The 20466-nt window shown below is 36.6% G+C and overlaps 1 protein-coding gene across 1 annotated transcript; it reads right to left on the reverse strand.

Annotated features, from left to right (window-relative positions):
• Positions 1-764: 764 nt before the first annotated feature.
• On the reverse strand, positions 765-20355 carry LOC130566730 (patr class I histocompatibility antigen, alpha chain E-like). The gene is made up of 8 exons (XM_057354426.1): positions 20192-20355; positions 19335-19607; positions 18929-19216; positions 18568-18846; positions 18299-18421; positions 4166-4216; positions 3532-3557; positions 765-3419 (listed from the first exon to the last, which is right to left on the reverse strand). Exons 1-7 carry the CDS (start codon positions 20250-20252, stop codon positions 3547-3549), a joined length of 1086 nt encoding a protein of 361 aa, XP_057210409.1. The 5' UTR covers positions 20253-20355; the 3' UTR covers positions 765-3419; positions 3532-3546.
• Positions 20356-20466: the final 111 nt, after the last annotated feature.

Consider the following 20466-nt stretch of genomic DNA (forward strand, 5'->3'; position numbering starts at 1 on the left):
GTGTGGTTATCTTGTAAAGCTTATCTTATGTGATTAAGAATTTAGAGTTGGACATATCCAATTCGTTTATGAGTCTTGATTTTGAGGAAAAAAATGAGGAAAAATACAGAGCCAGATAAAATGCTTCATGATGACAGCTTCGTGCATAATTTTCAACCTTCAGACTGTTTGACTTAACTGCAATGTTGGTGTGTCCTTTTTTTCTAAAGCCTTGCTGCTAAAATGTCAATAACAGGAAACTGGTGGAGGAAGAGGCAGAAGCTATTTTAACCAATGTAAAAAATGTCCAACCTTATAACTCACCCAGAGATGGAATGACAACTACTAAATAATAATAATATTACTACTTTTTATAATGCATTTCATTTATACTCAAAGTGCTACAACAGCAAAATGGTTATATACCAGAGTCATGAAATACAATAAAATGCCATAAAATAACAGTAAAAACCTATGATCGATTGAAGTCATGGTATATGTTAACATTACTTAATGTCAACGTTACCATTTAATAACAATGTTTAATACTTCTACAGCATTTACTAATACATTTTTGTAAAAACATATTGCTCAAATACGTTAGGAAATACATTTGCTATTATATGTGTTAACAAATAGGCCTAACAAATATTTTTGATGTTTAGTGATTTTCTTTATCTGAAGTTCATTAGTGATCTGCCACTTGTTTTCTATCCGAAGTTAAAACATTACTCCAAACAACACAATTCAGTACATAATTTAAAAGAAACAATACAGCAACAACATAAGCATGACAGCTTGAAATTTATTTGAGCAGGGCAGACGGAAACAAAATCTGTTGGATTAACAAAAAAAAATATGCACATCGTTTGCACATAATGATTGCTTAGCATAATTTATGTTCAAGTCGCCCAATTTATGTTTGTTAAACAAACATGATTTTTACATTCAAGTTTCAAATTTTGATTTAAAGTTCTAAACTGGAATATTTTTAACAGAGCTTAATTGAAATTCTAATTGAAAATGTATCCGCCCACTACCTTACCAAAGGCCCTACACTCTTATAAACAATGGTAACCACAAATTTTTAAAATATAATAAACTCTTCTAAATCTCAACGCTTTCTCTTTACTGAAAAACACAAAACATACTCTCCAAATGCGGCCTTATGCAAAGCATGATTGGAAATATTTATCCTCTGCCCAGTTTAAACAATTATATTTTAACACAACACAAATCATTCATGTACTTTTAACATGAATGGATTAAGTTACATGACTGAACATGAACATTTTTGCGATTTCACATTATTTAAATTTCTTAGCAAGTAGCAAAAATCCTTTTTTTTGTGTATAGGACACTGTCAAACACTGTCCAATGTTGTGGTTAAATTTGCTGTCCACACAAGAGTTTCATTATACATTGCGATGAGACTGTATTTTGTTATTTCAAAGTCAAATTAAGAACAAACTATGCACTAATGGTGATATATAAATAACCATTTTCAAATATAATTTCAAAGCTTAAAAGCATCCACAAAGGTAAAAAGTATAACACGCTGTAACACAACTTGCTTGATAACAAATGAAATGCTGTGACCTAAATTAAATAAACACTCTTACTGTATATAGTGGTTTGACTGAATACATTTTGTATGGCCCAAAATTCAGTAACTACACCGAGTTGACTCAACTGTGCTCTAATTCATAGAAAAGCTATTTTTCTGTGTCAGTGTAGTTTTGTATTTTGCCTGTTGTAGAGCATTACTCAACCTTTATTTATAAAGCACTTTCAAAACCATAAAAAGTGCTGTACACAAGCAGTATACTGTATAATAAAGATAAAAGAAACATAAAACATAGGAACAAAACATAAAATAAAAGCCATGTGTCCTGACCAATCAAATGCCGAAAGCCTGATAAAACAAGTACATTTCTAAGTCCTTTTTAAAAATGTCCATGCTTGATGAGGATTTTACAGATATGGCAAAACACTATTATTTTGTTATAATAGGCCGTTTTTCTTACCTTACTTCTTGACTGACTCTCAAATGATTCGTTCAGCGAATTATCCATCTAATCCCCTCCTTTCCGCTAGCCTACTCTGATCTGATTGGTGAGTTTGGTCTAGTCTGCTATGATTGGTCTACCGCGATTGAGAAGAGTGAAGTTTTCGCGGGCAGTCCTAGCAAAATGTAGGCGGGGACTATATGTAGGGACGTAAATCCGCGGCGGATCGCGAATCGGACTAGGGACGACTCGTTTGCGTGATTCAGAGTCGACTCCATTTTTTACAAGCCAATAACTTTGTTATTCATTCACCTTCGGCTTTACAACTTGCCAGACTGCTTACATTCACACACGGCAACATTACACACTACATGAAATGTAATTTACATGATCTCATAATATGTACTCTTTAACAGGCACAACTTTATCCAAGATCTCTTGACAGGCGAAATTAAAAGAATTTAACAAGCAGGTTTAGCAGGTCCTGCAACGATGTAGACTTATCAGAATGAGGTATAGATAGATAAAAGGGCTTCAGATTTTGAAATGATACATTAAGTTGTTTAATTTATATTTCAACACAGTCTCAAGGGAATTCGTGACAGTGTCACAAACTGTAATATATTCATTTGTGTTCGTGACACGAATTTCCCCCTTTTTTCATGTCAGTCAGCACGACTTTCAGCCTAACATATTTTAATACGCCATATCTTTCATATGTATAAATATATATCAATGCAATCTGATGGGAATTCATATCTATTTTACAAGGTGGCTCATTCGTGTGAATTCCTGTTTCCTACGATTTCATTTGGATGTTTTGTAATGATTTGACTTTGCCACTGTGACGTTAGATTTAGGGGCGGGTTTAGAGTAGCCATTTATCATTGATTTGCCACCTCGTGAAACTTGCGTTTTTAAACAAATTAGCCTTTGCGGATGTGATTTTAGGGTTTGGGGTGAGGTAAGATGTTGGTTAGCAACCTCCTAAAATATTTACGACTTCTTTTGATATCAGGTTATAAATATATAAATGTACATACACACACGGTTTGTGAATTAGAATTCATGTCCATGAACACAATCAATAGATTCCAAATTTCCTGCCTAAGCCACGAACTGCCTTGAGACTGGGTTGTATATTCCGATGCACTAATTTACAACTCATGTAGTAAGATTGTTTTTCAATTCACTCAGTAATTCCAACACTTCATTTTTACTTTACAGTTAAAGATAGCCAGCTGAAGCTCTTCTATGGTAAATGCTCTTAACGGCTTTAAACACTGACATTACATTCAGGCCTGTAGGGTTAATTCAGGGAAAAAAAGCTCAAACAAAAAGTGCAACAGATCCAACAAAGGATGTTTTTGTGAGTCTTCTGAAATGGCAAAACAGCAGGAGAGAGCACAACGTGCCTTTTTTCCTTCCTTCCTGTGGGACATATTGAATCTATGATTAATATCACATTGAAATGTCACTATGGCATCATACTGATCAAACACTGAAATACCAAAACCGACACTTAATATTTGTGAAATCTTACCATTCACAAGCGGCACTAGGCACATACTGAGGAAAAAGAATAGAAATAACATTTCAGCAAATCACAAACATAAATGGAATGTGCACATAATACTGAAATAAAACAGCAAGTTTCTAGAAGTAAAATCAAACATTCATTGTATGCATTACTCCATGCCTCAGTGGTGACAGAAGCCGTTAACATTTACATCTTTACCTTTTTGTCACAGGTGAAGTTTTACAGAGTTTTAGGTAAAGTTTTTCTGGGAGACTCGCTCGTTTTACATGTATGTGTGACACAATAAACAAATTTTAAAAATGAGGAAATATGGAGATACAAGGTTTTGGAAGGAGAGTGATGAAATGCAAAATAATCTTTTTGGTATATGTGAATTAAAATGTATAGTTGTAGTTATATGGCTGTTAAGACATATTCTAGCAAGTAATTTTATTAAATTTGTGTTGCAAAAAGATTATTTTGGAGCCAGTATACAACACTTTCTCCTGCAGCAGGATCCATTCGAGTGATTTCTTGATTGAAATGTTATTTTTAATACATGCCATTGTAATCAAAATGCAAAATCAGTCAAATGCAGCCAACCAAAATCATTTCTGGAGGCATCAGTAGAAAACTCATATTAAAAAAGTCACATTACCTGTGTTCTGGAGTGGTACTTGTACTCCATTGTTCTCCTTTCCCTGTGAACCTAGAGAATATAAAAAATTGATACGTTGTTGTGGTTTAGTTTTAAAGTCACAATATGGACGAATTTTGTTATGAAATATCCAAAAATCACTTGCACAGTGTGATATATTTCATGCATTTGTGTACTTACATTATCCCAAATGTTCCCAAGAATGTGCAAATCCAGAGAAATTCCTATTTAAAATAATGGCCCGTCCCTTGTCTCCCTTGTATTTGTCGCATATCAATGACTTAATATCCGCTGCTCCGCACTACCCTTGTAGAAACTATGGCAACACGCAAATGCGGAAGTGCTTATACAGCATCTGGGACATCAGCAAAAGTGTGAAGTAGGCCAAACGAGGCAAGCAGGCTTATGGACAAACAAGGAATAAAACAAGGATTAATATCGGCGTGGCATTTTCTAAATGGAGAGAGCTTCGCGACCAACTTGGACTCAACAGAGACTCCGCTCTCGCGTGTGTTTTAATAGGCAGGTAAGCACGTTTTTTTTATTGTACACGAAATACTCATGCACAGATTATTTGAATAGTTATGAATGCAGTTACCCTATGAAATACAGCATATGTCGCACAAAAATATGTAGCCAATAACGTTACTTGTAAATGCTGTGGGTTCGTTCCAATTTACTTTTTAAACGACGACTGTATGACTGTTTTAAACGGGTAAAACTGTGTAGCATTACGCTACCAAATCAATTGACAAAGTCCAATATCAGTCGCGGGCTAACGTAGCATTACAGTCCACGTTTCTTGCAAGCTAATTCATTACGATGACTGCAATTTCTTGTGTACGATGATAGCAATTTCTAATGTTTCTAATTTTGAATGTTACGATGATAGCAATTTCTGAGTAGATAGGTGTGTTTGACTACATGTGGCACCGCTAGAATCGACACGCGGATGACATCGAAGTACCGCAAGAGCGATTCCATTTACAAGTAACTTTATTGGTTACATATTTTTGTGCGACATATGCTGTATTTCATAGGGTAACTGCATTCATAACTGTCGAGTCCAAGTTGGTCACGAAGCTCTCTCCATTTAGAAAACGCTACGCCGATATTAATCCTTGTTTTATTTCTTTGTTTGTCCATAAGCCTGCTTGCCTCGTTTGGCCTACGTTTACACTTTTTTGGGTTTCCTTTACTCGCCAAAGAGTAATCGTAATCCATAATAACAGAACAACAGACGCTGCGTCCCAGATGCTGTATAAGCACTTCCGCATTTGCGTGTTGCCGTAGTTTCTACAACCGGAAACTGAGGGTAGTGCGGAGCAGCGGATATTAAGTCACTAAAATGCGACAAATACAAGGGACGGGCCATTATTTTAAATAGGAATTTCTCTGGATTTGCACATTCTTGGGAACATTTGGGATAATGTAAGTACACAACTGCATGCAATATATCACACTGTGCAAGTGATTTTTGGATATTTCATAACAAAATTCTTCCATATTGTGGCTTTAAGTATGTCATTTCTGCATCTGTGTTAGTGTACCCTTCGTTTTGGATTTATAATTCCCACCTGAATGATTGCTGCTTGCTATATTTATTTTAATTTATCAAGCGTATAGCGTTAGTTCTGGTAGGTCAAGTGAGTCAAGCTCGCATCAGCTGATCCTCATCTACCTATAGAAATATGACGCTATCACAGCTTTCCGTATCACAGCTAACAGCAGCTTATCGCATTGCTCAGGAGCAAATTACCCTCCTCCATCCCCAGCTCCACTTCACATTTACAATCGGGACTTGATTTCTGTTTTTCCTTTGCATAAGTCTCAATTACTTTACATACTGTGATGTGTTACACTTGAATGTCTCTAAGAACTAATGACATCTGTTGTTCTGTTCTGTTTACCCTAAGGGAAGTTATCGTTACGCTCCCTGCTCTTATTCATGCTGGCTGCATGGATTGGCAGGGAGTTTTTGACCAGAACAGAACCATACCGCCAATCTAAACTTTAAGCTAATTGTCAATCATTTTTGGTAGTGGACCTGACAGACTTACTGTTTTGGGTCTTCCATTTTTAACATGTATTTTGTGTTACTTGATGTGAGGCAAATTACAGTCATGTGAAAAATAATAACACGTTATGGTCTTATAATAAAGGTAATGTACCTAATACATACAATTGACATAATGTAGTAACTTTTACAACAAAAACACACAGATGACTTGGAGGCAGTAAAAAAACTGTTACATTAATTAAAATTTTAAGGGATATTTCACAGGCAAAACAAAATGAAACCAGGTTTTACTCACCCTCAAGGCATCCTAGGTGTATCTGACTGTCTTCTTTCAAACGAATACAGTCAGAGTTATAATACCATTTACAGTATGCTTTTTCTTACAAGCTTTAGAATGGGAGTGAATTGTGGTATGACATATTGAAGCTTCACAAAGTGCATCCATCGATCAAAGAACTGCTCGACACCGCTCCATGGGGTTAAAAAAGGCCTTCAGAAGTGAATCGATGCGTTTGTTTAAACGAAATACCCATATTTAGTGCGTTATAAACTGTAATGTCTAACATTTGTTATCCCTCGGCCGTGCGTAAGTCCCAGTGACAACGCTGCATTTTTCATTTTCCTTTGCTGGCTGCGTCCAAATACTCCCACTTGCAGTCTTTGCACTTGACCACTTGACTACTTTCATGATGTATTTCCTGTTTTTGGTCCAAGTGTTCTAGTGGGCGTGAAGATCCCAAGTCAGCATGTACTGTAGTATTTCTTACCCGATGGGACACACTTAGCAAATACAAACATGTAATTAATGTGGTGTTTCTAATTATGTGATAAAAAGCAGTTTTACAAAATACATAACCTATCTCCGGAGTTTTTACCAATAAAATGTGCAACACTTTACATTTTCCTACAAGTTAAGTTAAATCAAGTCAGATTTATTTTTATAGTGCTTTATTTGTATTGTTTCAAAGCAGCTGTACCCCCCCAAAAACAAAAGAAAAACACATGTTAGCCAAACAAAGAATAAATAAAGATATAACCTTAGCCTACTTAGTAGTATAACTTGCACTAGAAAGCTTTCCGCGAGACCCGGGCAAAAAGTCTCATGATTTATATCCAGAACGTGGTGCATGATGGGATACATTTAGCTCTGAATACCCCTCCAAAGCGGTATTCAAGATAGTGTGGGATTAGTGTGCGTTAAGGGCACTGCACTTTGGCGTTTTTAAGACATGGGACAGACTTGCGATCTTACTTCCTGTTGCGTGCACGCGCTCTCAAGTTATGGAAGGCCGTTTGATCAAAAATGTCTTTAGACGTTACGTGTACAGACGACATAACGCGTGGACGCGTTTTTGCGCCTAAAGACGTAATTTCATCTACAGAAGTATTGGTTTTAGCCAATGGAAAGTCACAAAACGGAAAGATTTGCATAAAATTGATTAAACATAGTCGTGACGTCATCATTAGCGTAACCACGTGTCATTCATGAATTATACATATAAACGTGATGCTCCCTCATGCGTGGCACTGCATATGGTCCTAGTTCCGAATACGTCAGCGTATACGTGATTTTACGACAGGGGAGAAGAGGGCATTTCAAAATACAAGCGGTATAGACAGACCATCGAATGCATGGCTTTGCGATATTTTCTTAACAACTGCCGACGCGTTTTTCAAGAATGTGTGCATTTGTAAAATTATATGTATTATGCCGTCAACCCAATGGGCAACATGGGCTGCTGCCGAGAGTCCCGAACACTAAGGGATCCCGAGAGAGTTCTCATTTGCATTTTAACATTACACATAACACATTTTTGTCCAGTATTATGCATATCCGAATCACGACGAACAGTTTAAAGTTTAAACACGAAAAATGTCAGAAAACCAGTAAACAAGGAAGCTGCGTTTTTTATTTTTTGTATGAAGCATAATAACGTTTACATTTCTCAACCAATTTCATTGGGTTATAGTATTGTAGACCCACATTAAAATATGTAAAGGAAAAACTGCTGCTACTGCTTTTTAACTTGTTCAATTAAGGTCTATATATTGCTTTTTTGTAATGTTCCAAGTGTTTCAATGCCGCTTTACAGGAAAAAAACACAGGAGGAAAATAAGTGTAACTTAAGAAAGGGCACACTGATGCGCGGGCTTCTGCAATCTTGAACATAATTACTAGGCTATAGGGATTGGCAGATTTTTTCATATTATTTTCGAAGATTTAAGCTCATGAAACTATTCCAATATTCGTTTATGTAAATGTAGTATGAGGACACACAATTTGAAATATTATGGTTTTATCTCGCTCGCTTTTGCTTTTCCTGGGCAGCAAAGTAGCCGGGGATGCATTTCTGGATTTAGTGTAAACAAGATAACGGATTTGGAACGTTATTAACATGAAAAATTACAAAAAAAGTTTTTGTTTTACTATGGGACCTCAAGCATGATTTCTAACCACCATAGGCTACACCACATATAAATCCATTGATGTTTCTATGTCATCTCCATGTCTATTTGGTTTTGATCTGTAGCCTATTATATAAATAAAAACTAAAGCAGAAAAGCGCGTTGTGTTGAACAAATAAACCGAAAACTCTTTAGACTTTAACACCACCAGAACAAGAAGCAAAACCTGTAGCGCAGAAAATGTTATTTATTTATGATGCGCTCTGGAAAAAAGAACAGAACAGAAAATAATAATTATTCATGAATATTGAATAGGCTACCTATTGTTCGGATTTAATGCTGAACTGTTTCTGATTTGTAAGATTAATCATTATATCATTATAATTGAGGATTAATCTTAGGCCATTTAGGGGATGCATTGTGTATTTCTCGTTATTTTTAATTTGATAAACAGGAAATTTGACACCTGTTGTTTTGGAGAGTTAAACGATATTGCAACAGCGTGTGTTATTTATACGCATTTCATTCATGAGAATGGGCTCGTTTTACAGTGGTTGATTAAGCATTTAATTTACAAGTTAATTAAATATAACGGGCACACTAGCAATCTAAGAATGCGTTATCCCAGGTCTGCAAAAGCCAAACGCGGGACTGGTTATAACCCAGACATCCCTCCCTGCAAACTAATTTCAGGGATGTAGTAGGCCCTAACCCCACCCGTGACGGCTGCATCCAGTGTCATGCAGCGCAGATCAAGCTCACGGTCGTCTCTTTATTTATTATAAATGCCATGAACATGAATGCACATCAGAAGTTATGTTTAAATTGCACGGTTTACTGAAATATAGTCCTTATGTCAATCAGTTAAAAAACTCTAGACTTTATTAAAAAATGTTTAAAAATATAAAAAATTATTAATAAAAAATGTTTATTGTATTAGGCTACATGCAGTATATTTCAAACAATTCCATTCCAGAAACCACCTAAACAGGTTTATTTCTAGAGCCACCAAAATACTTTTAAATGGAATATGGGGAAAATACACATTCATTCTTTCTAGTAAAGTTTAGGCCTAAAACTTGATTTTTCATTATATGAATGAAACGTAAGATTAATTCCATTACCAAAATAGGCCTACACAAGATATCGAAACTTACTGCAAGTAATGAACTAGATTTTTTAGTCACCGCAATGGCCAAGTGACACTAGCTCCCACTTGCATGGCGCGAATCTACTGGTATTTCCCCAAACATAAACACAGGTGAGGGCCCATAAAAAGTCTCTGAAATGTTCTTAAGGATAGTGACTTAAGTGCCAAAAAAATCTTTGTAAAAGTATGACTTGTAGGAGACCTTTTCAAGAAGTAAAGAAGTGATTGTAAATTATTTTACATTATACCACAGGGCTGTTGAATGCTTCATTCTGATTGGCTGACGAACGTTCGACGGGTGTGCATTATTTTGTAGTTAAACGCACACCTATGAAGTAGTTCCAGATTTGTCGACCGAATTACAGTTCCATATCACTGCGCCCAGTTTAACTTAAATGTAGCCTACTGTCCACCAGTGAATACGTATCTAACAACAGACAAAGTGACAGGCAAATTCCATTGTCTGAGAAGAAATAACTATTAATATTTATGGACAGCATGAACATTTGAACAACAAAGGCGAGAGCACTGTACAGGACTGTTCAGACGAAAAACTAAAGCATATATCAAAGGTAACGGCAAACTACATGACACAATCAGCGGGTTAAAGATAAAACACGAAGCACAAAAATAACAAAAACAACATCTTAAATTCGTCTGTGGAATGGGTAAACGGGACTTAAAACACACAGCAGGAAGCTTTCTATGCCACTGCGTGCGAGAACCGCAGCTGGCGCAGAAACCTCCGTGTCACTTTTTTCTCTTAATACTTTTCTTATATGACAGGGGTGTTAAATACGACGAAAACAAATCAAATATAGATTAGGGCTGTCACGATTATGAAATTTGATTGACGATTAATTGTCTAATAAATCATTGCGATTATGGCGATTAATTGTCTGTTTTAGGGCTTTGGCGATTATGACAATTAATTGTCTATTTTTGAGCTTTGACATTTAATTCTCATTCATTTTTGATTCAGCGATTGAAACGACCATATTGTTCTGAATACAAGACTATGTTTTTTTCTTGGAAATACATCGGAAAAAATTGGGTCATCATATATTTAAGGTTTAGGCTTTTACCTGTCAATAATACAACCACCAAACACTTGTAAATGAAGTAAATTGATCAGGTGTGAATTGAAGCCACCATTAAAATTTGATTTCAAATTTTTTCTCACTTGCAAGACTACAGTAAAATTTTACTTGTGTGTTAATGAAATTTTGATAGACTGGTTTTCACACTGAGATTTGCTTAAATAATATTAAATTGTACTGCAGGTAATTTGTATATGTTTTAGTTTTTTTTTAAGTGATTGTGTTGTGGTGGTACATTTTACAAGTATTACCATGCTTTAGAAACAATATATACACTAAAATATGCAATATGCAGATGCACTACAGCTCCCCCTAGTGTCTTCTATAGAGATGTGCGATAATTGCAATGATCTGAAATCATCGCGATGAGGTCAAACAATCGCGATGAGACGATTATTTAATAATCGTGACAGCCCTAATATAGATACTTGTCTTTTCACTCTCAGTGAATCAAACGCGTGTGCATGTGCACTGTCTGTCTTCCTCTCGCTCTCGGAAAACTGCATATGCAGACTCAAGCAACGCCTTATGAGATGCGTAAGAAATTAGTCCTACCAGCAAGTGCATTCCGGGACAAATACCATACAAATGTCTTGATAAAACATCGTAACAACGTCTTGTGGTATCGGAACAACGTATTGTGGTGTTGTGACCGTGGTATAAGCGGAATAATTGACTCCGGTCCGTTCAATTATCGAAAGTTAATGCACACCCGAGGTGTACTCCGCTTCGCGTCGTAGCCGCATTACCACCTCGGGGTGTGCATTAACTTTCAATAATTGAACGGCCCATCGTCAATTATTCCTTACTTAATTTTGGTTAAAGGTAAACAATTATCGGCCAAGTAAAATTTACGTCAAACATATAATGACAATGTATAAATTGACCTGTACAATTTTGCTGGAAATGTCACTTAAACTCCATTTGACATCAACCCATTTAAAGATAAGTCCGTAAAATAACTTGCATAGTTTACTAACTTTACTACATTAATAAATGTCATTAACTGACATTAAAATTGACACTAAATCAAGCAATGTTTCCATTCCAATGATACATTGCCTAGTCTCTGGTCTGTGAGTCTTGGCCTTTACTTGTGTTTTATTTTCTGCACATCTTATATTCTGAGTCTGATGTTCTCTGTGCGTGTCTGCCTGGTCCTTGACCCACTTAACCTGTGGTTAACTTAACCTTCTTAACTTATCCTGAAACATACAGCATTCAAGTACATTAAAACATAATATGCACAAAATTAATAGAGACTGATAGAAAGAGAGAGAGAGAGAGAGAGAGATGGGGGGGCAAAAAATATTCGACAAGAAATAAATCGACAATGAACAAATTGTGTTGTGTGGTGTCCTGATTAGTTTTACAGTGTGAATTATCTGAGCCGCGTTTCCCGAAACCTTCTTAACGCTATGTCGTTCTTAAGTTATACCTTAAGTTGTACCTTATCGTTAATATGTGTTTCCCCGAAACCTTAGTTAAGTATACCTAACCGTAAGTTATAGTTTGAAAGGTTGGTCAGGAGCACCTTATCACTGTTAAGAGTTCACCCCGCTAGTGGCCATGTGGAAAAAAGCTTCTTTACATCGCAGTCTTTACAAATTTTCTAAACTTAAAAATACCATTATGTTGACGTGTTTTCATGCAAAGAAGTGTGATTAATAATGTTGATTATATTTTAATGTTTTAATAAACACGGCCATAAGCTACATGCTTTGCGCTGTAAATGCGCCGCTTGCGCATCCAGTGTCCAAGCAATAAACGTGTGAACTATACAAGTAATTGTAAGTTACTGGAATAAACTTTTTTAATGCATCGCAACAGCAAGTGGCTTTGCGTGACCCTAAGCGTCTGCTAAATTACTACATGTTGCACTCAGACTGTTCTTAACCCTTCCCGTTACCAACTGCGAGGGCGAGAGATCTTTCTCTCAATTTAAAAGAGTAAAGAATGAACTCAGGACAACCATGAGAGAGAAGCGGCTGTCTGCACTCTCCCTGCTTGCTATTGAATCCGAATTATTCAAGGGAATAGACGTTGAGGACTTAATTAACGATTTTGCATGAACAAAGTCTGCTAAAGATTTCCATTATTTCTGGACAAATATGTGATGCTGGTTTACAAGAAAAATATGTTAAAGTTAAATCTCTGTACCGAATGAATTTGTTGAAAGTTAATCTAAATTTAAGGTCCTGTACAACAAATATAAATCTCCAGCGTGGATTTTGTTCTGGATAGGATTCTGTACATCACCGTTTGTGTACATTGGTTATTGTCTGTTAATTAGTTAGTTAGAGATGCTTGTAAAGTTCATTGTGTGTGTGTGCTTTACGTTTATGTGCTCTCTGTGGTGCTGAATTCAGCTGTTGGTATGTTTGCAATGTTTTTTAGACGTATGGTTTTGCATGTAGTCCTCATACATGCCATTTATGATGGAAATAAACATATTTAGTATGATATGTTCATGTTACACTTAGTGTTGTCAAAAATATCGATATTTCGATATGTATCGATACTGAAAAATCTGAAACGGTTCTAATACGCATGTCCCACGTATCGATATCAGCTGCGCGTTCCCGCTCACTCTCTTTTTTCCGACAGTGAGTTGACACACACTGCACGTGAACACAGTGACAACAGAGCGCATCCTCTCACAGACTTGACTTGTTTGAGGCAGTTAAAAAGTGTTAATGTTAGAAAAGATGGCCAGTGCAGAGTCTCAGTAACACATCTGGCGCTTGGTGAACGCTCGTTTACTCTTCCCATGTTTACCATCGCGCTCTATGTATGTGCGCTGATCAATCATTACATCCACTCGTTTTATTCGCCCTGGTTATATGTTGTTTATGTTTTTACAGAGTCTCCGCAACAGTTCTCATGTTTAATGCACGCGTTTCTGTCTTTATGTGCGCTCATCAATGATTTCATCCACTCGTCTCGTTCGCCCTGGTTATATGTTGTTTATGTTAGTACACAGTCCGCAACAGTTCTCATGTTTAATGCACGCGTTTCTGTCTTTATGTGCGCTCATCAATGATTTCATCCACTCGTCTCGTTCGCTCTGGTTAAGTTGATGTTTTAAATGATGCTGGTGCGGGTAAAGTCTCCGCAACAGTTCTCGCGTTTAAAGTTTGCGTTTCTGTCTATATGTGCGCTGATCAATGATTAAGTGTGAATAAAAGCCAAATTAAAAATGTGTAATCATATAAATGTAGGCTATTAACTAACATTAACGAACAAAGAATGAGCAAGACATTTGTTCAATTTTTTTTATCTCTTTTAAATGTTAGTTAAAAAATACAACTATTTATATAAGCTCTGGTCCATTAATACTGACAAATACAACTTTGATTTTAAATAATAAATGTATTAGTAAAATGAACATTAGATTAACAATTAATAAATAATGTAAAAATATACCTCATTGTCTAATCTTGTTCAATTTAACTTTAAATAAAATGTAAAAAATTTAGGGCCTTATTGTTATGGAAGTTTTTTCCCGTGGTATCGAAAATGGTATCGAATATTGATATTTTTTTAGGTATTGTATCGAAGTTAGAAATTCCAGTATCGTGACAACACTAGTTACACTAATATGCGAGTTGGGGAGGGGCACTTCAAATATGGTCACCCTAGGGCACTACACTGTGTTAATCCGGGCCTGCTTTAGAGTCTTCGTAGCACGCTAAAAGACAACATTGTCGGGAAATGCAGCCCTGTTATATTTAACATTTTATTTTTTGATCACAGCACAGGATATTGGTTATACGGGTAGTTGACGAATAAATTGGTTAAATTTACATTCTTTTATATTATTAATATTTATGTTTATCATATAAAATAACATAACAGGGATTTTATCATATAAAATAGCATAAGAGAGATTTATCTTCGTTCTTAGGTTTTTTCCTAAATTTATGCCGTCACACCATAGGACAAATTTGCATATTAATCAACTGTTTTATTTTTCCCCCTTAAAATACTTTGTTTAATGATAATTGATTTAATCATTAAATTAAGTGTATCATTAATAACTATAACAGCCAACAGGAAAGTGTAGCTAAAATAAAATATCAGTAGGGTCTGCATTGCTGGATGTGACTCTTATTTTGACAACGGAGCCTACGTGCAATTACGTGCAATTCTGCACGTTACAGACGTTAGACGCGTGGACGCGTAATTGCACGTAGACGCGTAAACCTTAGCGGCTCCGTTGTCAAAATAAGAGTCACATCCAGCAATGCAGACCCTACTGATATTTTATCTTTGCTACTCTTTTCTGTTGGCTGTTATACTTATTTTATTAAAACATGGCAATGATAGGCTTAATTTAATGATTAAATCGATAATCATTAAATGATTAATATGCAAATTTGTCCTATGGTGTGACAGCAAAAATGTAGGAAAAAACCCAAGAACGAAGATAAATCTCTCTTATATGATAAAATCCCTGTCATGTTATTTTATATGATAAACATAAATATTAATTATATCAAATAATGTAAAACTAACTATTAAATATATAAATATTGATGTTCGACAATCAATTATTCACTCTATACAAGTACTGCTTTACTGCGTTATGTGAGGTAGCGGCTTTCTTTATAAAATAAGCACTTTAGAAATAGTTGAAGTTGCATTTATTAGGACTCATAGGATAAAAATAAACCAAATTGCAAACTAAATCCAACCATCGATATTATTTAATTTTGAAATGAGTGTGAGAACCCGCAATCTCATGCCCAAATGTATCAACCAGCTACACTAACTGGCAGTATGGTCATATCAAAGGATCTCAAACTTTGGGTCGGAGGGTCACACAAAGCCACTTGCTGTTGCCATGCATTAAAAAAGTTTATTCCAGTAACTTACAATTACTTATATAGTTCACATATAGTTTATGGCCGCGTTTATTAAAGCATTAAAATATAATCAACGTTATTACATTTATGCATTTGGCAGACGCTTTTATCCAACGCGACTTACATTGCTTTATCCTATACATATGTGCAATCCCTGGGATCGAACCCACAACCTTGCGTTGTTAACGCAATGGTCTTACCACTGAGCTACAGGAAAGCTGTATTTTAATTACAGAAACAGGGAGATGAGACGGGGAGGTGGAGGGGTGTTGAATTACTTGTAGAGATGGCGCAGGTGAGATTTCTGGTCTTATTTATAAGGACTCTCGCTTGAGCTGATAGGATTGCTGATAGGGAACCAGCCGAGATGATTATGTGCTCGGCTTCTCCCGAACTTTGTTAATGAAACATCATTTATGCTTCATACAAAAAATAAAAACGCAGCTTCCTCGTTTAATGGTTTTCTGACATTTTTCGTGTTTTTAACATGATTTTAATCTTCATGTACTGTCCGTAGTGATTCGGATATGCATAATACTGGACAAATATGTGTTATGTTTAATGTAAATATGTGTAATGTTAAAATGCAAATGAGAACTCTCTCGGGATCCCTTAGTGTTCGGGACTCTCGGCAGCAGCCCATGTTGCCCATTGGGTTGACGGCATAATACATATAATTTTACAAATGCACACATTCTTGAAAAACGCATCGGCAGTTGTTAAGAAAATTTCGCAAAGCCATGCTTTCGATGGTCTGTCTATACCGCTTGTATTTTGAAATGCCCTCTTCTCCCCTGTCGTAAAATCACGTATACGCTGACGTATTCATTACTAGGACCATATGCAGTGCCACGCATGAGGGAGCATCACCTTTATATGTATAATTCATGAATGACACGTGGTTACGCTAATAATGAAGTCACGACTATATGCTTAATCAATTTTATGCAAATCTTTCCGTTTTGTGACTTTCCATTGGCTAAAACCAATACGTCTGTAGACGAAATTACGTCTTTAGGCGCAATAACGCGTCCACGCGTATAACGTCTGTACAAGTTACGTCTAAAGACATTTTTGATAAAACGGCCTTCCATATGTAAAGTCCATTCTGAGGCGCTAGCGGAAGTAACTTCTTGAGTTTTACTGGCGGTTGGCAAACCAGCTTATAGGTGCATTATGGCCACCTTATGAACTGGAGTGCTAGCGGAAGTAACGATACACTGCTTCGCGGCAGAACGGAAGATGCGTGACGTCACGTGAAAAGGGCGTGTTGCTCAAAATCGGCTGCGAAAGCCTTGATGACGACACACTTTATTCTCATTGGCCGGAATCTTCACGTGTATATGTGACATGTGTTGCGTGTCTATTCTGACACACTCGGTTACGATTACTCACAAATTAGATTTTTGTATCACATTTTATGTACTGATTTTAATGGAAAAAATAGGTATTCCTATCACATTCACTTAACCAGTGATAAAGAAATTAATATATCCCGTGGTCTGCTGTAGGTTCAGCTCCCTACGGGAAGCACGAAGTGTCCGACCTGACGGCCGTCTTTTTACTCCTCCCCCGCCTGCAATTGGCTGATCTCGCCAGTCGGTGGCAGGCTAGTATGGGTCAACTCAAACCAGCCTTCAGTCTCCTCTACGCTGCCGCTTTCGTCACCGGAACTTACGACACGCCTGCATCATTTGCCGGAACGCCACCCTCTCGTGCACGTGCGGCCGTGGGATAACAAAAGTTTAACATTACAGTTTATAAAGTTGTAAATATGGGTATTTCGTTTAAACAAACGCATGAATTCACTTCGAAAGGCCTTTATTAACCCCATGGAGCGGTGTCGAGCAGTTCTTTGATCGATGGATGCACTTTGTGAAGCTTTAAAATCTCATTCACAATTCACTCCCATTCTAAAGCTTGGAAGCAAAAGGATAAACGGTATTATAACTCCGACTGTATTAATCTGAAAGCAGAAAATCATTACACCTAGGATGCCTTGAGGGCGAGTAAAACATGGTGTCATTTTGTTTAGTCTCTGAAAAATCCCTTTAATCATGGCTCAGAATGGTCAAAGAGACTGACCAAATTTGACCTGTAACCCTGTTTGGGGTTGCTTAATTTTAGGGACTGCACAGATTATGAATTCTGCATCGTGTCAAAACATGCTTTCAATGGGACAATACTCCAAAGCATACTAACAATTCTACAAAGGAATGACTCGAAATAAAGTTACTTCTGTAAAAGGCATTTTGCAAGATGTAAACAACGCTGGTCCAGATGCACTACAACAAGTATTATTTAAAATATAACCAACCGAACATCTCCAACTGAATTAAAATTTTAAGTGAACAGAAGTTTAAGACTTAATCAATGTAAACTAAACTGAAACCGTGCTTCTGGACCAGTGTTTACATCTTGCAATATGGTCTGTCTTTGTTTTTACCATGACTGCATATGAGATTCTGGTCCACCACCCACCCCTAACCGAAAAAATAAAGTAGTATTTTTTTCATAATAATGTTTCTCTGCCACTTTATTCTTAAGCCGTTTCTTAACAGGAAAAGTAATATCTGTTGTATTACTGACCTGACTTTCTTTTCTTATAAAGAACAATGCCTACTGCCGCACAAACAGCTCCTGTCAGCACAATACCGATCACAACACCAATAGCCAGAGCAGCACCTTCATTGCAGTCTTGACATTTTCCATCTGTAAAAAATCCAAACGAAAGTTTCTGTCTGTGAAGCATGCAACTGCTGAAATGTATTACACTTTCCTTTGATTATTAGGTTTGAATCAAGAGACATTCTACACATATTCTTTAATCATTAAATCATTTCTTTCTGTAAGCTCACCCCATTCTTTGACTATTACTTCTTTTAGAGTGCTGTGGGAAACACAACAATCATAATCTGCTTTTTCATTCTCCATGATCTCAACACTCTCTCGCAGCTGGTATGTTCCATCATGGTTTGGTCTGACTCCTGAGGATTCCGTCTCTTTTTCACGCATGCGATACTTCCTAATAAACACTTCCACATCTTTAGGGTAGAAGCCAGTGGCCAGACAGGTGAGCTTCAGCTTGTTTTTGTCACTGGGAGATTTTCTTGCAAACACATGAACCTCTGGTGGAGCTGAGAACACAAGAATCAGTTTATGAATCAGTTCCAGCACTATGAAAGCTGAAAATCATGTTTTTTAAATCCATTTACTTACAAACTTTTTTAAGTTGCTCTTGTCCATATTCTCTGAATTTATTGAGCCAGTCCACACACTCTTTCTCCAGGTAGCCCTTGGTGTACTGGTTTAGGATGGCCACATTATCCCATTTCACTTTGGTGGCGACAGCGGCATCAACTGGAGCAACCCACTGTGAAACCTTATCGTCAAAAGAAAGAAAGTCGTCGCCATCATAGCTGTACTGATCGATGCCTCTGGAAAATGTCACTACAGTTCCATCATCTTTAATTTCACAACCATGTCTCCACTGAAGAACATGAACATCTGAAACCAAGTCAAAGAGACAAAGTTGCTAAGCTAATAATAACAGGCATCATAAATGAGTTTAAATAACATGTATGCTAAACTTTAAACTAAAGTTTTAAGCATTAAACTTTCTCACTGGAATTATTGTGTTTCATTCGCTCCATCAGAATGTTGACATTCACATTAAACCACTGCTCTTTGCTCTTTCTGGATTGGGTGCCTTTTTCCCAGTAATCCGGTGGCATTTTCTCTCTCATCCACTGCTGTTTAGGAATCTTTTTCTGTTCCTTGTTATTGTAGTAATCAATCTGTCTGTCATCCAGTAAACCCATAGCAGTGAATTCATAGATGCCCGGCAGATTCACAGGTTTGGACAAAACTGTGTACATGTAGTACAGGGAATGTGTCTCTGTAAAAACAGAATAAAAGGTAAATGAAAATGTAATACAGATAGGCTATGAGTGACAGACAACATTTAATAACAGAATCAGTTCAAACGCCATCTAAAAAAAGTTTAACTAATGTTAAAAAAGTCAAAAATGCTGACAGGATTTTAATTACAACTGGTGTGGACAAAAATAAGGTCATAGCCTACTGGCCAAACTTATTTTTACAATGTCTGTTTAGCCAGTATCCAGAACCTTCCCCTTCTTTAATAACTTGTTCTTTTTTCATAGGTTTGACTTTTTAAATAAGATAACGTTACTGTCAAAATAATCCTGTTAAATATAATTTAGTAGGCGGTCCGTATGACGCACATTACAGTTTACGGCCCGAATTTGCCATGTTGATCAGTTATTAACACATATTCTTTAAAGTAGACAATTTATGTACATTTCATTCAGATAACATGTAACAATACATGCCATAATATAGTAAAACTCAACGTTTCGCACAATGCAAGTCCAAACACGTTTTAGAGGAAGCGCGTAACGTTAACCTTTTACTTTCGTTTTCTGACCAACGCAACATCTAACGTTAAACGCAATTTACCCGCTTGAACCGACAGCAGAGTCCCAACATGAAGAAACACTCCGAACAGAACTGCGTCCATGAGCCTTCAGACTGTGTGACTTTACTAATGTTTATATCGCTCCGTCGTCGAAGTCTTGCTCGACGTCAAAAACAAGTACCGTTAACTGACTGGAGAAAATGAGTGTTTTTTTAACCAATAGAAAATGGAGACCTCATCATCATCACCTGTATCCAGGCACAGCTGGTCAATGTTACAAAATGAACGCCCAAAAGAGTGCTTAGTGAGACTATTC

Source organism: Triplophysa rosa, linkage group LG16 (assembly GCF_024868665.1).
Source record: "Triplophysa rosa linkage group LG16, Trosa_1v2, whole genome shotgun sequence".
Lineage (NCBI taxonomy): Eukaryota > Metazoa > Chordata > Actinopteri > Cypriniformes > Nemacheilidae > Triplophysa > Triplophysa rosa.

What these genes read in the sequence shown, in the direction of transcription:
- LOC130566730 (XM_057354426.1), bottom strand. Translation starts at nt 20,252, where the DNA reads ATGGACGCAGTTCTGTTCGGAGTGTTTCTTCATGTTGGGACTCTGCTG. An exon ending in AATGAAACACAATAATTCCA is followed by an intron (nt 19,217 to 19,334) that starts GTGAGAAAGTTT and finishes ACTTGGTTTCAG; the next exon opens with ATGTTCATGTTCTTCAGTGG. An exon ending in TTATAAGAAAAGAAAGTCAG is followed by an intron (nt 4,217 to 18,298) that starts GTCAGTAATACA and finishes TATATTCTCTAG; the next exon opens with GTTCACAGGGAAAGGAGAAC.